Below are 24,616 nucleotides of genomic sequence, written 5' to 3'. Positions count from 1 at the left end.
CCCCACAGTTACCAGTGAGACACACTCCATGGACATCACTAACGGCTGAAGCAAGGCGTGAAGTGCTTATGCTGTTCCAACTACTTGTTCCTAGTGAGCTGTTAGTGTCAAGTCCCATCCAAGATGAGCTTTTGTGAACAGTCTCCTCCATTATTTTTCAGGAGTTTTTTTTTTGTCCAGGATTTATGCTTTTGCATTCAACTGGTGAGGCTTCCTTCAGGAAACAATACTGTTTGTGTGTGATGATACCTCAGCATCTCTCTGCTGATCTCCAGACTTTGCTTTATGAATGTAAAAGAGGTTCAGGTGAGGCTAATCAAAGTCTCTCTCGAGCAGCTGTCTCTCTGCTGTCAGTTGAACATTGCATTGCAATTTTTTTACTCAAGAATGTTGATGATTTTATTCTCATGTCTGTGTCAACCTCCTTAACAGGGCACAAAGGAACAGACCCTTTTCTTTATTATTTCTTGCTGCTAACCCAAAGAAAATAGACAATAATTCCTTTGCACAGATACTACCTATTTTTGTAATGCTTCCTTCTGGCATTAGGTCCTTGTTGATGTGTCCAAGATTGTTGCTCTCTCCTGTTGCAAGTCCCAAGGACTTCCAGCGTTTGTTAGTCTAGCAGCTAGAATGGCAAACAGAAAATGGGCTCTACTGCCAACACACAGTTTCTGTTTTTCAGTGATGTAGTCTCCTCGGTTACTTGACTTATTTCCCAGTCTCCACCCAGACCATTGATGTAACATTGCCTCCCTCTGTTCTTTTGTCTGCTATACATCAGTCTGGAATGCTTATGTTTCCTCCTGTGCTGTTTAAGTGTTTTGCATGCTGAAGTTGAAGCATCATTCTTATTGGTGGTAAGGAGGATCTCTAGGTGTGTGTTAGTGTGGGTGCTAGTGGAGCTTGCGAGTAGTTTGGCCAAGGTGGTTGGTTGCTCATGAATTATCCGAACACATGAATGACGCCATTAGTGTTATTCACAACTTCCATCTTGTGGAAGCTGCATCTTTCAGAAAGATCAAATTGAGCTTTGGGAAAAACACGTGGAAGTAAACTTCTACTCCGTGAGGAAGTATTGTATGTGTAAGCCTTGGCTTTGTCTGCAGTCTGTCCCTGCACTTCTGTAGTTCTTTCCTCCTCTGGATCTTACCTCTGTTTGTCTGGTTCTCAGATGCCACCTTCAGCTCATTACTTTGTGTTACTGCTGCTATGCCAAACTTTAATGCTGTTTTATATGGAGGTGGGTGGATAGTATCTTGATTCTTTGATACACAAAGTACCTCTTTTTGTGAATGTATGATGTTTATGCTGATTATATTTATTGATATATCAGAAGAGAGGTGACAGAAGGAAACAGCCTAATGTCTGAAGTATTGTAAATGTCAATTCTTTAATTATCCGTATGCAGTCTTGCTGTACAAGCGCTCTTTAGACTTTCTGAAGTTAGAATAAAAGATGTAGAGGAGAAAAATGGCTTCTTGATCTTGACCCTGACATTTTCTTAATGTTAGCTTTTTGCTGCAAAAAAACCAGGTAAAATCACATCTTTCTACTACCTGTAATCAAGAACTTTTCCAAAGGTTGTATCAAAGCTGCAGCCCACGTTCTGTTATCTAGGAGGCTTAGAAGTGAGGTTTTTAGAGATGCTGCAATTTTATTACTTTCTTGCATTTTAATAGCTGCCCCTGAAAAGGAAGGATTAGTATTTATGGGCTGTGCCTCTAGGTCTGTGTTGTGATGACATCCTGTTGTCTGGTTTTGTTTCCTTGAAGAGTCCCTTTAAACAAAACTGTGAACCCTCTTCCTTTTTACCCTTCAGCTGTGTACTGTTGTCTGTCTTTAGAGGCTCTGCTCACTCTAGGTGTTTCTATTTAGTACTTCATGTTCCTGGTAACTGATGTGCTCAGTGTACTTTAGCTTAACACTTTGAAACTCAGCATCTCAAGTTACAATTGGTGTTGCTGTTCCAAAAATCCGGTAGTATTTTTATAATGTGTGCTCTTAATTCTTAACAGGAAAATAATTTCATGCAAAACTTTCAATTGTTTTGGTGTTCTCTCTTTTTAACTAGGTGTATGAGATACCTACCCTTTTGAAATTATTGGTAGGCAGTCTCAATATTCAATAGTTACTCTGTTAAGCAAGATGTAGAGGAAAGCCTCTCAGTGTAGTGGATTGTGTGATACTTAGCGAAACATGTCTAATAGAGCTATCAATAGAGACTAGGGGTGAAGTGTCTGTTACTCAGAATCAGCATCACATTCTGAAAGAGCTGGAGCTTAAAGCTCACCACCACTTGTTAAGATTTCTTGACATGAAGTAAAAAAAAAAAAAATGAGGTTTTTCTGAGCATGATGTTTGTTTTAAACTGAGAACTAGACAAGCATGCCTGCCCAGTGGCAGTTCTGGCTAAGTGGAAACATTGGTACTGTTTACTTCTGTGTATTTTTAGCTCTTCTCACTCTTGATATTGGATATTCCACTTCCAGGTAGTCCAGCAACCATCAGGAACTATTGTAAAGCAAGTATCCACACTCCCACAACCCTCAGTGCTCACCCTACAGACATCTGCTGACAAGAAGATGCCGCTGAATACACTTGTTCAAACCAACCAGTTTCCTGCAGGTAAAGGGAGAGGAATGCTGAGGTACAGAAGTAAATGCAGGCTGTTGGTAGACTGTAGGAAGGTAGGAAAGTGGCTGTCTGTTGGGAGCAACCACTTTGAGTTGAACTTCTTTACTGTCTTCTTGGAGTTCTGGTGAGAAAATCAGTGCCACATCTACTTCTGGCACTTGTTAAAAGCATATCAATCAAACATTTGTACTTGCTAAAATACTGTGACTGAGCTCTTTCAGTGAACTTTCTTTAAACTGTGATGCTTTTGAGAGTCATTTCATGAGGCCTTGTTTTTTCCTTCAACAGGTTCAGGTTGATGCATAATATGAGTTTGTCTCAGCCAGCCAGTTTTCACTGAAACGTTTCACTTGTCAGTACAGAGGAGGGTGTTTGAAAGCATGTAAAGTTTTTGTCTACACAGAACATGTAGAATGTAGGATTCTAGAGTGTCTAGTTTTCAAGTGGACCTAGTTAGTTGTTCTTGAATCTGCAGCAGCCTTTGCTGGAAGAAAGAACTGATTAAGCAGTTGTCTTAGCATTTTACTTTGTACTATAGCATGTTCTTTGTTTTGTTTTAGGTTCCATTCTGAAACAAATTACCCTGCCAGGAAATAAAATTCTGTCGCTTCAAGCATCTCCTGTTCAGAAGGCAAAAATGAAAGAGAATGGAGCAACATCCTTCAGGTAAAAATAAACATTATCAGAAGTTATAACAATACGAAGGAACAGAAGGGGAACACACAGCAAATGTAGAGGTGCGAATGGAGCCCGAATAAAAGCAACTTTCTTTAGAAACTTTTTTCTGATATGTGTTTTTCATTTTGTGATACTAACTGGCAAGGGAGAACCTGAAAATTTTTACCTCGTAGCAGATGTTAATTATTCTTAATGTAAGAAAACTGTCCTGATGAGGTGATAGCTTGATGAAAATCCAACAAGTGTAGTTATATATACAGTGTGCATCAATATGTGTCAGGTTTTCTCTTGTAGAGGAAGCATATTGATTTCCATCCTATGAATACAATTGCTAATCTAGTTACCTTGTATTAAAATCTCTAAGTAGCATTAAAGTAGGTGTAACCTCTGCTTTTTGCAAACAGCTGGATAGCATTGAACTGTTTCTTGGACTGGCTGGTAACTTTCCTAAAGCTCTCTGCTGTATTTCAGAATCTTTTATTAGCTCCTCTTACAAGCTTGTTTCTGTATGTAGAGGTGAAAGTCTTTGACTACATCTCTAATTATGACTTCTGGCATATTCTCTAGGCCTTTAGATTACAAAAGTGCTTAAAGCTTTTAGTTCTGGTAACTGATTAACTTTTCAAAAGCAGAAATTATTTTTTTTGTAGCTCTGAAATGTAATGCTGGATCAGAGGTACAGATTGCCATAAGCATTATTGGTCTTGTGACTTTAAGGCAAGTTTTAAGGGGAAAAAAAGAAGGCATGAGGACACCTTCGTCTTGTTGACCAGTTGACTTCTCATCTCTTGAAAGCTACAGCATTGTGTGCACTGATATAGTCAGAGAGCTGTTGTTGTTTATAGTAACATACAGTATACAGCAAACACTTAAGACAGTAGTAGCCAGAAGTTGAAATGAAAAGCTCATATTAGAGCAGTAGCTCTTTTAGCTGCCTCAAGGTCTTATAACTTCAGAATTAATGTGGGACATAATTTTGAGTAGTGATGTTAAAAAAAATTACTTCATAAATATCACAATTAAAAACAAAGCAACAAACAAATTCGTACCAAAAAAAAAGAAATTTTTTTTTTTTGTGATCTTCCTATTGGAATATATTAGCTGTCTTAGAAGAAAAAGGCTGAGTTCTTGAAGTTTCTTCCCTGAATTGTTAAATTCTTAGTGTAGGAGAAACTCTACTTTTACAGTGTGATCCAAGATAGAGTTCTGTTCTTGCTTTTGGAATCTGATTTTCAAGGTAGCATAAGTCCACGAAAATTTAGATGGGAAATTTCTAACTCACCTTAAATTTTTCTAACAGCGCCTTATCTCTGAAGAATTTGTCTTTGCGTACATTCCTGCTGCTTCTTCTATGCACTGCTGTAATCAAACTTTGTGACTTTAAAATCTACATATTACAATCTTCATATATCTGAACGTGGGCAGTGTGTACCTGAACTCTTGGCTTCCCTCAGTCAAGTGTTTGTGTTCTCTCTCTCTCATCAGATAGTGTTAACAGGGCAATAGCTGTTTCCCAGTAAGCTGTGAAGTGGTTTGCTCTCTTCTGTCCTGACATCCAGTATTCCCAGTATAGCTATTCTTTGTGACCTATGGTCCATCAACAGCTGATCATGTGTGAGGCAGAGAGAGGCACCATGGCCTGCTTTCAGGTTTTGTGATGATATTTGTTATGGGTAGAGAGTGTCTTATAATCGATGTGATTGTACATGTGACACTCTAATGAGAGTGCTCTTTCTGTGCACTCTCATTGCAATATGTCATCAAGCCTGACACCCTCTGCCATTGTGTGACTAGGTTAGGTTAGGATTTGGGAATGTAATACTCACTAAGCTGTACTTAGTTAGATGCAATTTGACCTTGTCTGCTCTTTAATGGGCTGATTTAGTTTGCTTAAGATGAGCAGTAGAAAAAGTGGTGATTTCCTGCCCCCCAAACCAACAAACAAAAACCCCCCAACAAAACACAAAGCATTCTGACCCTCCAGATAGTATTTCAGCTAAGCATGGACATTGCACCATGGCATGTTAAGAGGCAGTCTGTTTTAAAAGCATCAAGATTTTTGTAAGCTGATCTACACATTTATGTAAAGTATATGCTAGAGCAACCTGGAAAAAAAAAAGTCACGTATTTCATCTTCAAATGAAGATGAAATGTTTTACTCCATTCTGTTTAATAAAGTTGTTCTCCAAAGCACATGCAACTACAACTTGTGTATTTTGTCTGGCATGTGCTAACAATCTCAACTAGCAGGCAAACAGGGGTGAGACAGCAGAATGGAGCACATCTGGGCAGCTGCTTCTCCTGCCCTGTGGTAGTGGTGAGTGCTGGTGGTTCCTGGTTTGCTGCAATTGTTCTGGCCCATGTAGTTGTCAGTGATGGAGCGTAGAGGTTTGGGTTAAATGTGCATTTCTACTGTTCCCTTTTACTCCTGTATAAAATGGAGTAAATAAAGATGGATTCAGAAGCAAATGTGCGGTAGTCAGACACCAGAGGGTGCCACAGACTCACTTTTCAGGCGGCAGAGGGAAGTTCATAGATGTGAGATGCATCTGCATTGCTTGGGTTTGTTTTCGGGTGAATATTCAGTATAAGCGTCAAACCTGACTTTGTGCAGTGTAATGCTCAGAACTCTGAGTTCTGTTTTCCACCTTGTCTTGGTAAGCTTAAATCACTGGAGACTTATAACAACAGCTGGAAGAGTTTTCTTGTTGATTTCTGAGTGTGACATGATCAAATGCAAAAAGAATTAAAGGAAGTGGTGCAGAAAAGGGACTTTATGGAGGGATTGCTGAAATATCCAACAGAAACACCTGCATGTACACTCTGGAATATTTTCAATTTTTCACCTTGGTAGAATGATTTTTGTAGCTTACTCAAAGTACATGTAACTTTACTTAAAATGATTGAGGTTTGTTTGAACAATAAGAAAAATGAATAGCGAAAGGTACAAACTTATCATGGCTTCTGAAACTTTTACTAATCTTTAGTGAGCACTGTTTCTAAGGAAGTGTAGTGGTAATTTCTTTGGGTTAAGTAAAATAAGTGCAGTAGTGTTTTCATATCTTGCATCAAAGCTAATGACTCAGTGACTTAATGCAAATTTAGTCTCACAGTGAAAAAGTTAGAATTTGTCCTTAAAAACAGTACAGGTAGAGATGTTGCATATAAGCCCTTGTAGGGGTGTACTCATAAGAGAGACTGTATGCATGGAAATATTCAAGAAAATAAGAACCTGATAAAGGCAGGTTATAGAGTAATGAAAGCTGTATATTTAGAAAGGTGGATAGATGTATAGTATAGAAGTTTACCTCCTCCTTGCTTGAGTATGTGGCCAGGTTAAAAGCAAAAATAATTTCCTGAAACTGTGTGCTATACAGTTGTGTCTGAGGTTCAAGCATCCTTCCTTGGATTCCATTAACAGTTCCACTGGGGTAATGTCAGGTTCCAGCATCGATAGCTTGTGATGTGTGTTCCTTGTGCTAGTTGTGCTTATTTTGTCATCTCCTTTATTAGTAGACCCGTGGCACTCACTGCCAAGAGCAAAGACTTCTCTGTAGTGGTCACTAAGAAGAGGAAACTGGAGTGTACTTGTAAAGATCAGTTAGCACTCAATTATCATTCAGTGAAGCTTCATTTACACAACTGTTGAAAGTTCAGGATCTCTGTTAGGCTGATAGAGCCTGAGTAAACACTTGGAAATGCTCAGTTGCTGATTGTGAAAGAGTAGGAGAAGCGGAGCTGTTTTGGTGCTGGTGACTTCAGCTTTGAATTGTAACAGTGGACATCAAACTGTTCTGACAGTCCTGGGGTTTAACACTTTTCTTAGCACAATGGATTTGGGTTACAAGCCTAGTCAGGAAACTATAGTGTCTAGTTAAAATTAATGAATGGAGCTGGTTTGGGAATCTGTTGGGTCTCCTTTTCTCTGACCACAACACACTGGAACTCCTAGCAATGAGGGCACACGAATGGAACTCATATTGTAATAACTTCAGCTTCTACCTATTTTCAGACAAAAGACAGCCTCCAGGAAATCCCATATAACCTAAGAACGTCAAGTTTCTGGCTAACCCCTTGTTCAAGAGTTATTTAGGCCACACAGTGTTTTCTGAAGGTGAACTTTATCAAACCTTGCCAGAGAGTACTTTTCAAGAGGTGTGTGTTGGTTTTATTTTCTTCGTTTTCCAAATCAGATTGAGTGATTTATCTTATCTGTCTTAATACTGCAGACGTCTGTTTTGATTTGATCCTAAACCCTTGAAGCCACCATTAGGGCCCTTGTCAGTTTGTGAAGTAAAAAGGCTTTCTCTTGATGATCTAAAGTCTTGGAAAAACTTTTTCCCGTATGAGATTCATTCAGTATCTTAACTTAAATGATCTTAAAAAAAAAAAAAAAAAAGCTGAGGCACACAGGCTATTATAGCTCATCTGAGTGATGTTTGCCTTAAATATACCAGATTTTATTTTTTATCTTGAACACATAGTCCAAAGCTGCTACAGGAGAATCCAGCTAATGGAGGGGTGTTAACAGCTGAAACTCTGCTATGGCACCTCAGAAGCGTGGCATCTTCCCTGCTATGTACATAAGTGTGGTAGGACTAATCCAAAGGACAAGATCTGGATTGGTCCTACTGTATAATCAAGGACTGTTTGTATCCTGTGTTTTTAGGGAACTCACTAAAGAAAAGTGAAGATCAGGTTTGTGCTAATAAGCTTGTGTTGTAAGCTTCAGGTTGTAAGATGGGCATCTTGGTTAGAAAATGGCCTTATTTTTAGTTCAGTGAATCAGCATTCATCTTTATTCAATGCTCAGTTCTACCTGGTGAATTAGTTTTAGAACAAATATCAGTCTGCAAAAGCGGTGGTGCAGGGTTAGGGGTTTGTGGGAACTTTTAATCCAGGTTTATGTCAGTTCGTGGTTTCCAACCTTGCTCAGAATTTCAGTTTCATATAAGGGATTTGCATGCTTAGCAGCTGAGGCATTAGCCAAATTAAAGTTTCAGAGGCACTTCGCTGAAGTGTGAGAGCTTTTAGGAGCTTTCTGTCCCTGTCCACACCCACACTGAACATCTATTTTATATGGGGATAGCTTCCAGGATACATCAGTGTGGCTGCTTGTTGATAGTCAAGAGACTTTTTCTTTGTATCTATTCTGAACAAAGCATAAAATGTTGGTCTTTTCTTTTGTAGAGATGAAGATGACATAAATGATGTGACTTCTATGGCTGGGGTCAATCTTAGTGAGGAGAATGCGTGCATTTTGGCAGCAAACTCTGAGTTCATTGGTACAGTGATTCACTCTTGTTCAGATGAACCATTTCTCTCTTTGGAAGCTCTTCAGAAGAAGATCTTGAACATAGGTGAGAGCAATGCACATGTAACATATATGTATGGATGTAGTATTTTCTTGCCTCTTTCATCAACCAGCCTCCAATCCATGAAGAAGGACCTAGAACTATTAATATCTCCCTTCTCAATTCATGTGTTTCTACCAAACTATACTGATCTTTTACTTTCCCTTCTAGGAAACAACTGTCCTTTAAGGTTTTTTTTAACATGGAAACAGTCTCAAGCACAACCAGAAAAAAGAAACTGATGCCACTTCAACATGTGAGAAGTGAGCAACTTATTACTCTTAGACTTAATGGAACACTTAACAACCATAAAGATGCTAGTGTCAAAACACTTACATGTGCTTTTTTTATCTCTGCAGCTTCTAACTTGATGCATTACACTTATCTTTCCTAAAAATTTTTGCATTTCTCAGCCTGTTCAGGTATACATGCTCTATTGACCAACATAAAGAAGAAGTTTGCAACTGCCAATACACGCAGGACAGACTTTTATTTATGACTCCTTCTGTGGAAAAAACTTCAGTTAATTTTATACAAAAGGGATGTTGCAGCTGTTTGTCTGTGTAGCGAATAGTACTGTGGAATGTATGTTGAACGCGTGTGACTAAACTGCAGTAGGAAGTTTCTAGTGTACGCATCATTTCAGCTGTTAGCTTGCAAGCAAAATGGTAACTGTTGCTTAGCAGTGTTGTATTGTGTCAGAGCAGGGAGCATGCGTTTGTAACCACGCTGAGTGGTACCACTGCTGTCGACAGCAAAGTCGATGAGTGTTGCTCTGCTCCTTGCTCGTGCCCTCTGCCCCATAGCTCTCTGTACTGGAACAGTGAGTTTTACAGCTGAGCATCCAAGAAAGCCTGTGGTTGTACATGCAGTCATAATTCTGTCACAATGGTTTAGCTACGTGATCACCGAGTCTTTCTCTTTCTAGACACACCTGGTTCTCAGTCCAAAGTAAGCAGCTAACCTGTGACAAGTATGTAACCTGCAAATGCTACCTGCAACCTCAGTACCCCTGCTCTGGTTAGCCAGGATGTGTCATCTGAGCTGTATGAGGCATAGTAGAGTGAAGTAAGTGCTGTGTTATTAGTGGCAAGGGGAAAGTACTCATCAAAACTGGTGCCTAGAAGATTTTCTCAAAATTCAGTAGAGGATTAATCAATCCTTCTTGGGAAGTGTATATAAAGAAGAATTAAAAGCTCTTCAAAAACACAGAGTACTTCTAGAATAATTTGCTGGTTTGGGGTGCAAAGACAATTCATTGAAAGATGGAAAATAGAAGCCTGGCTGTTTCATGGCTGGCATGGTAGTTGTTCCACATTAATAATAATAATAATAGGAATAATTCATGTCATAAATGAAAAGTGTTTGATTGTAAGGAAAGGAATATTGCTAGGGAGTACAGCAATTCAGAAAATGAACACATCTACTTTTGAACCGAGCCCTCTTTGAATTAAGAAGTGTTTGTGTGGAGGGAGGTCTTGAGGTTTGAAGGGATTTTACTAAGTCTTTAAGTTGGTGTTTCGGTGTTCTGATAATCTAGTGAGAAGCTGCTGAGGAAGTATTGAAAAGTCCTTGAGCAAAATGAGCTTTGCATTCAGCTAAGGTACACGCCAATGCTTCCTGATCAAATACACTTTGATTGTATCTGGGAAAACATCCTAGATTCTCCCTGTCTTGTGAGATTGTTAATCATTTTCAGTTAGAGTAGCAAAGGCAAATGAAATAGGTGATTAGTTTTTTTACAGTGTGCTGTTTATCCATTCTTAACACTTCACTTGGCAGTAAATACCGAAATGGGTTTTGAAGGCGTGCTGTATATTGCATCATAAAGTATTACAGCTGCTGTAAATGCAGCGAGGGGCGAGGAAAAGCGCTTCTGACAGGTACAGTGTATGAGGCATGTGAAGCTGCTGCCTGCCGTGCCTACCAGGGAGAAGTTGCTGCTGTCCAGGTGTCTGGATGGAGTCGCGTTGAGTGATCGATGGTGTCAACTGCGGGAAGGCTTCTCCGTCGGCAGCATGCAGCCGCAGGAAGGTTACGGAGGTGATGCCCAGCTCTGGGTGCAGGGCCAGCACAGCTTTGCCTGGAGCTGTCACCAGCCTCGGTCGCAGCTGCTGAAACGCAGAGAATCAGCAGCAGCCCCAGAGAAAAGGTTGAAGGTGATGGCAGGATGACCCCAGCTGGACTCGAATCTATGTTGTCCGAGCTGCTGCTGTGGGTCGGTTGGGCCTGTCTGCCCCGTGTCCGTCAGTCAGGGCACTTGAGAGGGTCCTGTGTGCCTGGAGTGCGCTGCAAAACCCATTCCTGCTCATCAAATAAATGTCATGAGTTGTTAACAAGCACGGTGTCAAGCAGGGCAAAATGTAATTCTGTATTTTTTTTAATTACTGGAATTAACAGAATATGGCACTAATTTCTACAGCTACTGCTTCTCCCCCTCCCCGAACATGAAGCTTGATTTGTGTTCTTATTAACTTTGTCCTATAAATGACCTTGCAAGGAGAGTGGTTCTGGAGGCTAAGTGAAACAATGTCTATATTTTCTGAAGCTCCAGGCTAAGTTTTATTAATGTAATGTCTAAGATCTTTGAAGTTGTGACTTTACCAGGAAAATCATAATCTCCAAACCTTTATTCATAATGGGTATGACTTCCAGGGGGAACAGAATACCTGCTGTGCTAATTATTTCAATTATCAGCTACTACTAAAACACGTAATGGATTTTCTCTGCTTCCACAGGTAAAAGGCATGACATTATGGAACTTAACTCTGATGTTGTGAACTTGATCTCCCACGCTACACAGGAGAGATTACGAGGGCTCCTAGAAAAACTAACTGTAATTGCTCAACACAGAGTATCAACCCACAAGGTAAAGGAAATCATTAGGCAAGTTTTGCACCAAAGTTTTCCTGCTTTGCAGCCTTGAACCTCTTCCAAGTGTAGGCACATCATAGGCAATATGTGCATTTTCAGTAGCTACCAAAGGCTAGTGTTAACAGTTATAGCTTATAACTGTTCTATTTGACTTGTTGGACAGGTGCTCTTAAAACCTAGCATAAGACTAAATGCATGTGTTTCTTCTCTTCCATAGAAGTGTTGCCTGTTATGCAAAATTTATCTTATGTGTAAAGCTCTTTTTGAATGCTCTTGATGGGGGGTTGATTTAGGGCCTTGTGTTTTCCTTATGCATTTACTGTTGGTAGAACTGCAATATTGATGCAGTAAAAAGCCTTGGTAAACTGAATTGAAAATTTTACTTTCAGAAGGTGCTCCATGTGAAGGCAGAGACCCTTTCGATCTCAAGATTTCCCTCCCCTCCCCCCGATACTTCAGACTCCCTCCCCTCCCTAGCTAATACAAGCCCCTCTTATTAACTCCGTTCAATATAAACTATATTGGGTCCTAGTAAGCCAGTATCCCTTGATATGCTTGTATGGTACAAATAGGAAGCAATAATTTACTGGCTAAAATAGCCTTTTTTTTTTTTGTGTCGTTGAATAATAAGATATTGATCCTTATTTTCAATATGAATCTGTCTTAGAAAAAAAAGGAAGTTAAATGTATCTGTCAACTCTTAAGGTCTTGTTTGTTTGGGTTTGGTTTTTTTACAAGAACTTTTTACTTAATGAAGTTTAACAAGAGCAGCTAACTGATGGAATAGGAGTTATTTTTGTACTGAACACTTTTTATAGGCCTTTAAGCACTGGAGCAGCAATAATAAAGAGGAAGAACTATTTGGAAACTTTTAAGCATTTGTGGTGATGTCTGAAGCAGTTGGAGTATGCTATTCTTTGCCAGAAGAAAATATAGTAGAAAAAAAAATTAATACAGGAGAAGTATGCAGTTTTTTATGAGAAGTTTTTAGAAATTTGCACATGTTCTGTGTTATTTCTCTAAAGTGGAAGGTACAATTGAGCTTGTGAGGAAAAGTGAGGAGGCACACTGAAGTCCTGAGTAACTAGTAGGACTAAATGTCTTGCAGACACTAAGAACGTAAGGAAATGTTTTTTGGACAGTAGGCTCTATGGGGTTGATTTATTTCTCATTGAACTAAAGCAATAGAAAAACAGATAGGTTTTTGTCTGATTGAATTGCCAGAAGCAATGATAAGATTGTAAGACTTCAATAAGCTTGCTTTCTTATCCTCTTCTCTCAAAAGCAAAACAAACAAACAAAAAGTAACGGGCATAGTAATCCTAGAGGCACAGGTACCCCCTTTTGTTAGGAAGATGGTATTCTGCTACAGAGGAGTGTCCTACAGGATTACATTTGTGAGTGATGTTACTGTGAGAGATGCTGACAGGCTTTTAGAAATCTAGGAGCAGAACGCTGCAGGGTTTTGGAGTTACGTTACTCAGTTGGTTAAAACCTGGTTCTAATAATGCTAAGTTCACAGGTTTGATCCTCATGAGCCATTCGCTGACGAGTTTGATTCGATGATCCTTCTGGGTCCCTTCCAACTCAGAATATTCTGTGATTCTGTGATTCATATATATATTTACATAGCCCTGTATTACATCTCCCCCCGGTGCTTACCCCCTCTTCTCTTTTCCCTCTAGGCTATTGATTGGTACCATTGTGCAGTGTGGGCTTCATGTATTTCAGATAATTTCCCAGAGCCTTTCCAACAGTCAGGTAGTTGGTTTGTAAGGCTTTATATTGGCCTGTCTTCAGTACAAAAAAACCCTACCGTAAGAGGAATAGGTGTGGTACAACCAAAGTAAGTTGTTATGGTAGGAGTTGGTGTACAAATGCCAGTAATTCATGGGATCATACTCAGGAAACTCTTCTTCCCAGTTTGCTCAGCTCATGCCTAGCAGCTTTCATCTGATGGATAGCCCTGCAGAGAGAGTGAATTGGCAGGGTAAAAGCTTCATACCATGCCACCACGTAGACTTGCCAACTTTTGCTAAACATTAGAGAAAAAAAAAAAAGTATGTAATTGGAAGTTACTAAGTTAATTAGGATAAAACTATCATGGTGGTCTCTCTATCTGAAGTAGGAATAGCCTTTCAGATTGTCGTAAACTGCTCACCGTGATGCAGCTCTTGCTGCAGTGCTCTTATAGAGCCTTTGTAAGACCATAATGGGAATTAACTAGCTGGTTTAGTTCCTCGGCTCCTTCTCTTCTACAGTCTGGAAAACTACTGAGGTATAAGAGTATGCATGTGACGTGATACCTAAGACTAGAATTCATAATGACAACTAAGCACTACAGTGATTAAAGAACATGTTTTATGTGGATGGATTCATCCCAGCACGCAACGGCTGCCCTACTCCTGTGGCTGGAGCCCATGAGCTTATGGTTTCAACGTAAACTGCATGGTAATGGTGCAGCGTGGTAATGCTGTTGAGCTATAAACAGTGCTCCATGAAAACATTTTCCCCACGTTCAGCTCTAAACTGCTTTATCTGTAGGGTGATATGGTGTGGGTGATATGCTTCATCATAACAGTGCTGGCTACAAGTTAGGAACAGGTATGCAATGTGATGTTTTCTGTCTAAGCAATTCAGTGCTAAACAATCACAGAGAAGTTTATTTTGAGTAGGACAAAACACAACTGCAGGTGTTCCTCTTCTAAAAATTCCTGAAATAATCTCTCTTAGAACAGTTGATGAGCTGAAATACTGTTATGGATGCACCCATTTCTTGTCCTATATAAGCTTGTGGTAGTGCATTGGAGACCTGCCGGTTGAGAGACTTGCATTCCTAATTGGTGTAGGGTCATGGATTTGGCTTAAAATATGTGTAAACATCTGACTCTGATTTTGGGTATTCCGAAGCGAAACACTTCTAAACTTTGGAAAAAATAATCTTCTGGTAATACAGCTTTCTTCTTTGTCCTTTTAAAAGGATTGTGGTATGGTGGTGGATTATTATAAGCTGCTGCTTCAAAACAAGTTGTACTAATGTACTGGGAGTGATTCAAAGTAGTGTATGTGTTGTGGGGAGTAGTAAAAAAAACTTGAGCGGTAACAGAAGACGGGGAGAAGGTTTGTTGGACTTTCTTGCAGAGCCACAGACACTGCTTTGGAAAGAAAGTCCCTGGTTGCAACATATGGTGTGGTTTTAGCCCCAGCTGGTAATACATGACAATGGGGTGGCTCATTGAAAAGGACCAAACGTAATACCAGGAGAAGGATTGATTTCATGCTCTGGCCGGGTTGTGAGAATTCAGATTAGGAGACAACAGTGCCCCACAAGAAGACTTTTACTTTCCTTACAGCTTTTAATAGGGTGTGACTGGGTATGGGAGGAAGAATCTGAGTGTAGTATGCTTGAAAACTAAAAATTGAGCTGCTGAAGTCATTGATATATACTGATAAGTCTATATACTTAACATGTAACCTTGCCTAAAATACAGCTGTAAAATATCCTGTGCTTATTTCAGAATAGTTGTATGTCAAAATTGATTCATTAGAGTGTGAGATTGGGGTAAGATAGAAAGAAAAAGTTGCTGAAAGTACCTAGTGTGTTAAGCTGAAAAAAATTTCTCAGGGAAACAAGTTCACAAATCCACAGAGAAAGAAGGTAAGTGTAGGACATGCATTAAAAAGTGGTACAAACAAGTGGCACGGGCATACCTCATCTAGAATGGGCTCCTTGTCTTGTTTTGCTTAACGCCCTCTGGCCAACACAAGGCTTAAATAGCTTGCCTTGAGAAGAGCAGCATAGTAAACCCAAGTTTTCCTTTGCCAGTTGACCACGTTTTGGATCTTTCCTTTCTCTGTCTTTCCAATCTACAGTAAATGTCAACTCAGGCTTTCCAGTGAGGGCAAAATTGGAATGAAAAATGAACTACTGATTGCTACTCTTGAGACCAAAATGACCCTAGTTTTGTTTCAATGCCTGTGTGTCCAGTGATTGTTGGAACTAGTCATTAGTATTCACTGGCCCGACTTTGTACAGGTGGTTGGACCAGATAACTTTCCTGGGTTACCTTTCAACATAAACTATCCTATGACTTGAGGGCGTTCACTGAGGCAAAAATATGTGTTCTTAAAGCTATAATAAACCATATCTAACCATATCTAAACCATATCTTCACCCCCAAGATTCATTATAACTAGTTCTAAACCACCCCTCCGCTACATAAAACTTTTTTGGAAATACCAGGTAATGCTTATTTCAACTTCTGCATTAAATGACTGAAACTAGAACACAAAACACTAGAAACTTAAAATGTCAAATTCTAATTTTTTCTCTCTTTAAAGGGGAAAGGATATTTTCCTAAATATGTTTACTGGATATGAAGTTGATGGTTTAAAACAAAATTTTAGTCTTTTAACTAAGGTTAGGGAAGACTGTTGTAATTTTAGTCAATATAGAGTAGATGTTTTTAATGGCACTTGTTCAATAACCTCTTACTAGTCACAGACACCTAGACATGCTTCAGTGGAGAGGAGATGTGTAAATAGCTACCTACCACCTGAAGTCTTTCTAAAACTGGCTACACTTTTCAGCTTTGAAAAATAGTGTTGTTCTGTTCAAATTGTTCCCATTGGGTTTATTAGCTTTAGTTGTGTATATAAAGGCCTGGTTGTCTATAACAAACTTCTTTTTTCCAGGGGAGTGATAAGTACATCGTATGTAGTGACACCAGAGCACAGCTGAGATTTCTTGAAAAGCTTGATCACATAGAAAAGCAGAGAAAGGATGAAGAGGAACGTGAAATGTTGCTTCGAGCAGCCAAGGTAAGATTCTTGCTTTCCAAGGAAGTAGTTGTGTCCTCTAGATTGGTGAACATCTTCAGGTTTCTTCTGCTTCTGCTTTAAATGTAGTAACCATTAACCCTGTTGCTGGAAATTCATAATGTTTAGGACAGTTTAGGCTTTACAGAAAAGGATTTAACCTATTTACATTTTAAAAAAAAATAACAGGAGTTCTTTGAAATGTGTGGTGGGGTGAACTCTGCTTTTGAGATTATTCCTACTGGTCAAAATTAAATAAAAAGCCAAAAATATCCTTCCTGGATCATTTTTGGCTTTGAAACTGAAGCCTGGTGAGATCCACCACCCTGCCAGATGTATTTATTTTCTGCAGTCAAGATCAGAGGGCTAGCCCAGCATCCTTGAAGCCCTGATGGAGCTGTTGTAGTATAGAATAAGTACCTTTCTTCTCCCTTCTCTTTGCTCCAGAATAGAAGCAGAAAAAAAAAATCTGTAGATGTTGCTCTATCAGGTGTGGCTTGATCATCTGTTTGGGTTTTGTTTGTTTGTTTGTTTTCAGTCCGAATTCTGGAGCCCCTTGGATGGAAGCCTAATCTAGAGTTGAAAGAACAGCGTTGTGCTTGCATGAATACAACTCCCTTTCTTTCCTGTACTTCCTGTCCTTTTTAAGTGTCTGCTGCTGACATGAACAACATCATGCCTAGACTGGACCTGACTGACAGTGTTAGCATCATTTTCAGCTTAATCTTGCTTCAGGCTAGAGCAGAGGCAGCCGGCCCAGATGAGGAGGGGTGTGCACGTATGTGCATGGAGGGGGATGGAAGCCAGTCTGGATTGAGGCATTCACCCCTGGAGCTAAATCTTTCAATCACCAGAGAAAATTGTCATTTATTAAATATTTAACGGATACGATGGTGTTTGGATGCCAGTAATTTCTGTTCAATCTTTTTTCCTCTTCCTTTGCTAGAGCCGTTCCAATAAAGAAGATCCAGAGCAACTGCGGTTAAAGCAGAAAGCGAAAGAGGTAGGACTTTGCAGTTACCATGCTTGCCTTTGTGTGTTGAGAGAAGGTTGGCAGCCCTGTCCTGGCAATTAGGTCAGGGTTTATTTTGCTGCTGCATACCATTTGCAGAGGCCTTGGGGAAGGACAGGAACTGCCACAGGCAAGGGCAGTGCTTCAAATGAGGTCAATGAATTATGAGCTCTCTTTTTTTAACATTTTATTTTTGCAGTTTCAGTCCTGTCTAGAAACAGTCCTTTGTAAACTGCAGCAGTACACTTGTTAGGAATATAATGTGGGATTAGGAAAAAAAAAAGAAGAAACTTTGAGATTTAGCATCTGGGACTGTACAATAGGCTACATTTTTCCAGGGTAATTGTTCGTTTTGTAAATCTGATACTGCTTATAATTCTTTGGCTGGGAGGCGGTACTGGGATTTAGTTTTAAATGGAAAACGCCTCTGGCTTTTAATTTTCTGGGCCCAGCAGTTTTCTGTTCTGGAATGGAGCCCTTGTTTCACACAGTTCATGTTTAGCTGCAGGGGTTTTAGTTTATAGCTTAGACTGGTTAAGCTTTTACTCCCAGAGGCCTCTGCATAGCAACTGTAGAAATCAACAAATAAGTTCATTTATGTCTGCAGCCTCCTCTCAGTAGCTGACTTTTTACATTTCCCAATATCCATTTCCTGACTTTTCTAGCCTGAGAGAAAAAAGCTCCACTAATTGGAGCTTATTTTAATTGAGCCTTAATATTGGATCTCACTGGAGTTGCCCCCAGAGCTACTGGGAACAGAATGAAATGAAAGTACCTAAGGTTGAAGATGTGTGTGCGTGTGTATGTGTGTGTGAAATTTTTCACTTGACCTACAGATTCTTTTCCCTGCTGAATAAATCATCAAGCCTGTTCACATTTCTGATTAAGGATCTGACAGCAGACGATAATAAAGACAATTGAGGTGTGAGACGTGTGATACAGAGCTGAAGAAATTGGTTTCTATAGTTACTTGACTGATTTCATGCAATTTTTAAGGATCTTTGTGCTAAATGAGAGTGATTTTCTGAGCAACCTTTTTCCTTAACTGTGCCTCTTGAACTATGAAATTTGTTGTTGCTTAACATTGCTGCACTTGGCTCCTAGGTGCCAGCAGCAGCAGCAGGTTATTTATGAATGCTTTAAAGGCCCTTATTGTTTGGATTAATGTAGGAGCCCAGGCAAAACAAATGGAAATCCAGTAAAATAGTATTCGAATCAATGCTCTGGATTTGCACCGTAGTAGAAGAAATTTGTAAAATAAGAGGAGAGAAGGAGCTTGCTTTACTATGTTTTAATTCTTTGTTTTCTGCTTACAACTCTTTCTTCATTTCTACAATCTGTGAGTACAAAGTTGCCCTAAAGCCCTTCCCAGTTTGCCTCTAGTGCCACCAGGATCAACAATCAGTGGGTGATGCTAATCTGTCTTATTTTGTAGGTGACTTTACCTCTGCATCATCTCATTATTTCTACGCATTCTTTCTTTTATTAAAAGACAGCAAAGTAATTCATTTATGCAGCTTCTTTTCTCTTGTTCTATTAACAATAATATGTAGGATCTTGAAAAATACTCTGTATAGGTATGTGTTTTGGGTCTCTTTTTAGATTAGTTGATATTGTTAATGAGATTTCTTTTAAAAAGTAGCATATAGGTGTACAAAAAAGGAGCCAACAAGAGCGAAGAAGGCATGTAAGTTTAGTGCTTGTTGTTCTACTATGTGTTGAGTTCACCTCCTTCATCTTATCTTGTGCCAGGCTAACACAGCCTGCCTCACACTTGTCCTGCATGTTTCTCCATGCTGTACTGCTCCCAGAGTGAGAGTCTCCAACTGCTTCACCAAAAGAAGAGGAGGCAAATGTGCCTCTTGAGACAACACAGATCTTTGTGTTGGTATTCCCTTGCCCTCTTCGTTCTCCAGAGAATGAGTCAGCCAGAAGCTTCTCCAGGCTTGACATGGAGAATAAACCCACCTTTTGTGCCAGTGATGTTTTCTTATCTGTGAGCTTGAGTGGAAATGAGAGCAAATGCAGCTGGAAAAATTTAGCACTTTATTGACAGTTAGGAGGTAAATGGTCAGTACACATTTGCATTAAAAAAATGCAAACACAAATAGAACTGGAATAAGAGCAAAATAAAAATCAACAAATATTCCAAGACTACAACTGGTAACTAAAGCATGGTGAATACTGGGATGAAGGTCTGAAATGGCTTACCCTTGTCTGTCTGTCTTGTCATGTTGTGATTGTAGTCTGCTCCTAAGAAACCAGACTTGGAAACTTTGATAACTCTGTCAGCTGGAATCAGATCTTTTCCAGGTCAGTCTGGTTCAGTATCCACTGGAAAGCCTGATCTGATTGTCCACTTGTAGTTCTTTAAGAAGGAATGCGGACCTGCCTTCATCAAAGCTGTCTTTTATATCTTTATGGTAACCCCCGGGGAGAAGGGAGAGTGTGGGGGGTAATGGCACTGTAGCATGTTCTAAAGCAAAGTTTCCCAAAATGCAGGGTGTACATCCTAACAATGAATACTTATAAATCCAGGATGTGCTGTCATCCAGCAGCTGGAGGCAATGTCTTAACATTGCTGGAAGTACATCCAGAGACTCTGCAGTGGATTCTTTTATCCAAAAGGCTGTACATAATTGCCGTGACCTTTTCATCCCTTTTTGCATGACCTATTGCCTCAAACTTCCCCTATACTAAGTCATTTACTTTCCTGTATTCTTAGTCTATGTAACCTGCTATGAATTAAGTCTTTATTTACTTCCCCTTTTCACCTGTTTCGGCAGATTTTAATACCTATGGAAAGTGCACATTTCTTCAGAGACAGCTGCAAGGTTAGCCCCAAGCTGCTGCTTTGTGCACTCAAGAATTTTGTCCTTACTCTCCTCATGGACCAGCTCTTTGTGCAACGGTGTTCCTGAAGTCTGGGTAAATTAACCCTGTTTTTCATTGTGCCTTATCTGCCTCTTCAGACTGACAGGATACAGTCCTCTCATTGTCCCTGATGCTTGCACTATTAAACCATAACTTTTTTAGGTGGTTTCTGCTATTTCCTGTTCTACTTTCTACAGTACTTTCAGTTACAAAGAAAATGTTCAGTCAATGCAATTCCTGAAGCTGTATTTATAGTTCATCTGTGGCTTCATCCCTTTTGTGAAATGAGCTTACTTAAATTGAGTAGTTGTAGGATACTGTCAAACGTGCAAGCAAGTCATATGAACAGTGCATCCCAGAAGACCTGTAAAAATGTCTGTATTAAACAGTGTGTACTATAATTTTAAATATAAACCTGATCTCTTAGAATCATTGTGGTTGGAAAAGACCTCGAAGATCATCAAGTCCAACCAGTGCTGCCAAGTCTTAGACCACAAGTAAACCATGTCCCTATATGTGCCACATTTACACATCTTTTAAATACCTCCAGGGATGCTGACATAACTGCTTCCCAGGACAGCCTGTTCCAATGCTTGACAACCCTTCTTGGTGAAGAAATTTTTCCTAATTTTTTTGTACTTCTGCCCCTCATCTTTAAAGTGAGTATTATGGCTTTTGTAGTATGGCTTTGGGAAGCTTAAGGCTGAGCCTGGGCAAACCTTTCAGAATGTTTGTGAGCAAGGTTGCTGCTTTGGGTTGAGCAGGTGAACAGATATTTTACTAATAGCATCTTAGCTTATTTCCATAGTAGCTAGCTTTATCTCTGCTCTTACTCTGTGTCACCTTGCAGCATCTATCAGTGGATAAAGGTGAGCAGCTACATCTTGAGCAAGGGGAAGAAATGTGTGGAGCAAGCACCTGGTGGGCAGCAGATCTGAGTCCCCCATTCCTTGCTCTATCAGCATCTCTGTTCACTTATGACTGCATAGATCTTCCCACTCATTTGTTCCTGCCTGCTTGACATGCTTGTGCGTTTTTTTGACACAGATACAAGACAGCAGTAGATGAGATGCTGAGAAAATTCAATACCTTTAGTATCAGCTGACTGGGAGGAAAATAGCAAACCCTAGGGTTTTTATAGAGACTGAACAAACCTATCAAAAACATCAAACAGAGAGTCAGCATGATTCCAGTGAGTTCTGAGTAGTTACATAGTAATGACTGAATTTTAGTTGTTCTGTAGTATCTTTTCAACAGTCATCTTTTTTTCCTGTTTCATATATCCATCCTAACTCCCTTATTTCCCGTCATATTCTCAGGTAACAAGTAACTGTAACCTGATTCTTTGCTGCTCTCCCTACCACCTCCAACCCAGATTTTCAAGCTCTTTGTTTCCTTTCCCCCCACACCTCTTGTGCTGCTTCTATATTTAGTCTTCTGGACCTAATCGTTCAAATTCTTTAAGACCGTTCTTGTGGCAGGGGAAAAGTTAACCATGACCTCTCAAAAAAGCAAACACAAGATGCTGCAAGCAAAATAAGATCTCATTGCTTTTTATGAGCCTTCAGTGACAGCCTGAGAGCTTCTGCTTAATTACCTGATTTATATTATCTTTATTGTTCTATAGTGTTTCTTGCCTGCTTCTGCATGGTTTTAGAGGAAAAAAAAGCACTATTATTGAAAAGACATATATTTTGTTAGCTGCAGTGTAGTCCTACAAATAACAGAAGGCTATCATCAGAGATTTGGTGTGCTACAAGTCTTGCAGAAAATCAGGGATGGAAATCCTGTAAAGCGTTAGATTATTGAGCAAGCTAAAAAGCAAACCAAATGCCTGTTTATGTGACATTCATATTGGTGTTTTGAAGAAACCTAAGAAAAGAGCAGCTGAGACACTGCATCGAAAACCACCCGAAAACCATCTGGCTGAAAGATGATAATAAGTATCTTTAGTGAAAAACAAACCCCCACAAAACTCCATTAAGCATGTTTTTGCATTTTCAAATAACCTTTTCTCAGTTTCTCTGAGAGACAGAAAATGGACACATTTTTTGTAAGTATGGCCTTACATTAGAAACTTGCTAATAGAGGAAATGTTAGGGCTAAAAGTACAAAAAGAAAATGATAATGGAGAATCCAGAGAGTTTTGTGTCGAGAAGGAGTGTTGGGTGAAATGATGAGATGGAGAGACTGGCAGGTGGAAGAAAAACTTAAACTTTCTCTAACTTGGAGACCTCGTGAGTGAGTGAATGAATACAGTGTTACATTACTGTGCGTTTGGAAGAACTGTGATTGGTGTTAATGTCTAGCAAGGGCTGGATAAGGCATGTTGTGATAAGGCAGATGTGCTCAGGGTCATTGAGAAGTCTTCTCATATGTGATAGTATCTGACCCAGAAACTATGGAACAAGGTTTTGGTGTGGTGTGCTGTAGTCTATTTCTTGGCCTTTCAACAAAAGTAGCCTAGACAGTTTCTGAAAATGCAGAGCTTGATCCTGGATGCTAGATACCCAAGAAGTTCCTTGGGCCTCCAGGTAAGGCAAGCTGATGGGACCGCACAAGGGAAAGCATGCTCCAGGTGTTCTGGAAAACACAAGAATGTATCAGTAATTGTTAAGCAGAACAAAAAAACTGGTAAAAGGCAATACATATTCCACACAGAGGAAATTCTTAGCAAGAATGGGCAAAATAAGGAGTCCCAAAGTCCCTGTGCCCTGGATTTTTTTTCTTGTGTGGAGTTGTTTATATATTAGGAAATGTCAAATATCAGCTGAAAGATTTTTTTTTTTTTTCCTTTTTCTGTGGGTAGATTGCTTCATGGCTATTCTGGAAAAATGTTCTGTTGTTTTCCGAAACATTTTATTGCACTCTTTAATTTTAGACAGACAGGGCATCTGGGCTTGGGGGACACAGCCACAGTAGGGACTGTTCTGCCACCGAAGCATGTATGTGGAATATTATCCTGAAAGAATTCTACAGTATTACATACAGTTCTATTATAAGTTAGGACTGCGTATCAAACCAGGGCATGCTATTCTGCCTTTCTGCTGTTAAATCTAAATTACAACAGAGGGAAAAGTCAGTGGAAACTAATTGTATGGCTAATTAAAACAGTTTGAAAGGAAGCAATTGCAAGAAGAGAAATTGCATTATAGGCAAGAGGAGAGGGTGGTAAATGTTTAAATATGCAGCCTCCAAGTGTCAGTTTTCCTCAGAGAATGTCCCCCATATGAGAAGTCTGCTATTCAGCTGCATTCAACCTGTAGGGCAGAAAATTTTGTATAGGGAAGGTAGAGGCTGGAGGCAGTAATGCTCATTGAGTTTTATGACAACGAGTGCAAGAGGCTTGGGATTGAAAACAGATTTTTAAGGTTTATTTTTAATTTTCTTCACAAGTTCCTTAAAATGCTTAAAGGGACTGTGAAAAAATTGCAGTGCTTTCTTGCAAAGACAATGAAGGGAGAAGCAACTGAGAAGAGTAGACAACTTTCAAAGCATTAAATGGAGGACACAATGAATCCCAGTGAAACTTTGCTTGAAAAAGCTGGTCAGAAAAAAAGGATTAATAGAAAAAGAAGCCATTTCAGTGGAATAAGTGGCTCCACTAAAAAGGTACTTCAGTATTTAGTTCTTTAAAAATATGTAGTTAAGGGCATATGTAGGTCTTGAGGTTCCTTTTTCACAGATGCAAAAAATGGTAGATGTTAAAATTTGGTCACAGTTTCTTTTACTTTCTTTGAATTTTAATATTTGTTAATTTATTGTTTAGTTTCTTTATTGTGGGAGCTGATAGAATTGGGAGCTTCTGCCTCTTTTGTATGCCCATATTCCTTGCCTTTTTACCCCGCAAGTCTTATACAAATTCTTGTTCATCTACTTTAGTGCTTTTATTACTCCTGGTCTACTTATTGCTGGATAGCACACATAACCCTTAGGCATACATTAACTCGTCTTCAGCCTTCCCTAGTTTCCTTTCCTGCCAGTTCTTCTGTTACGTTAAATATTTATTTAATCTGTCCTGTACTTTATCTGCCTATAATGTCATATGTGAAGACATCCCCACTTTTTGCTTGATATTAAACCCAGTATCTTGTACATCTACTTTTTAGTCTTTCTTTTGTATTAATTATATCGAGCCCAGAATTGTGGTGTTTAGCTTCCACATCTGTCTTGCCAGCATTTCTTCTGAACTCATTTACATCCATGGGGCTGTTATTTGTTTGTTACTGCATTGCCAAGACAATTTTATGGCTTTTTTTTTTTTCTAAGCGTAAGTTCCTCCAGCATTGTGCTGGAGAAGTGCCACCTGTTTGGCTTTTCTTTAACCTCAGCCCTATTACTGCTCTGTGAGCCCTGAATAATACAAATT

The 24,616-nt window shown here is 39.5% G+C and overlaps 1 protein-coding gene across 2 annotated transcripts in view; it reads left to right on the top strand.

The window, feature by feature from the left end:
- Positions 1 to 24,616, top strand: part of TAF4B (TATA-box binding protein associated factor 4b) — a 70,666-nt gene that overhangs the window by 27,686 nt on the left and 18,364 nt on the right. Inside the window, exons 8-14 of one of the 2 annotated variants that reach the window (XM_064654741.1) lie at positions 2,493 to 2,628; positions 3,198 to 3,303; positions 8,506 to 8,675; positions 11,408 to 11,538; positions 16,239 to 16,364; positions 17,308 to 17,364; positions 20,160 to 20,301. In XM_064654741.1, the coding sequence (XP_064510811.1) occupies positions 2,493 to 2,628; positions 3,198 to 3,303; positions 8,506 to 8,675; positions 11,408 to 11,538; positions 16,239 to 16,364; positions 17,308 to 17,364; positions 20,160 to 20,294 (861 nt within the window). In that variant the 3' untranslated portion in view covers positions 20,295 to 20,301. The remainder of the gene's footprint in view (positions 1 to 2,492; positions 2,629 to 3,197; positions 3,304 to 8,505; positions 8,676 to 11,407; positions 11,539 to 16,238; positions 16,365 to 17,307; positions 17,365 to 20,159; positions 20,302 to 24,616) is intronic. The other variant, XM_064654732.1, reaches the window with a different exon arrangement.

This window comes from Pseudopipra pipra, chromosome 1, assembly GCF_036250125.1.
Source record: "Pseudopipra pipra isolate bDixPip1 chromosome 1, bDixPip1.hap1, whole genome shotgun sequence".
NCBI classification, from domain to species: domain Eukaryota; kingdom Metazoa; phylum Chordata; class Aves; order Passeriformes; family Pipridae; genus Pseudopipra; species Pseudopipra pipra.
The sequence above is the reverse complement of the archived record's forward strand: the minus strand, read 5'-3'. Positions and strand labels throughout refer to the sequence as shown.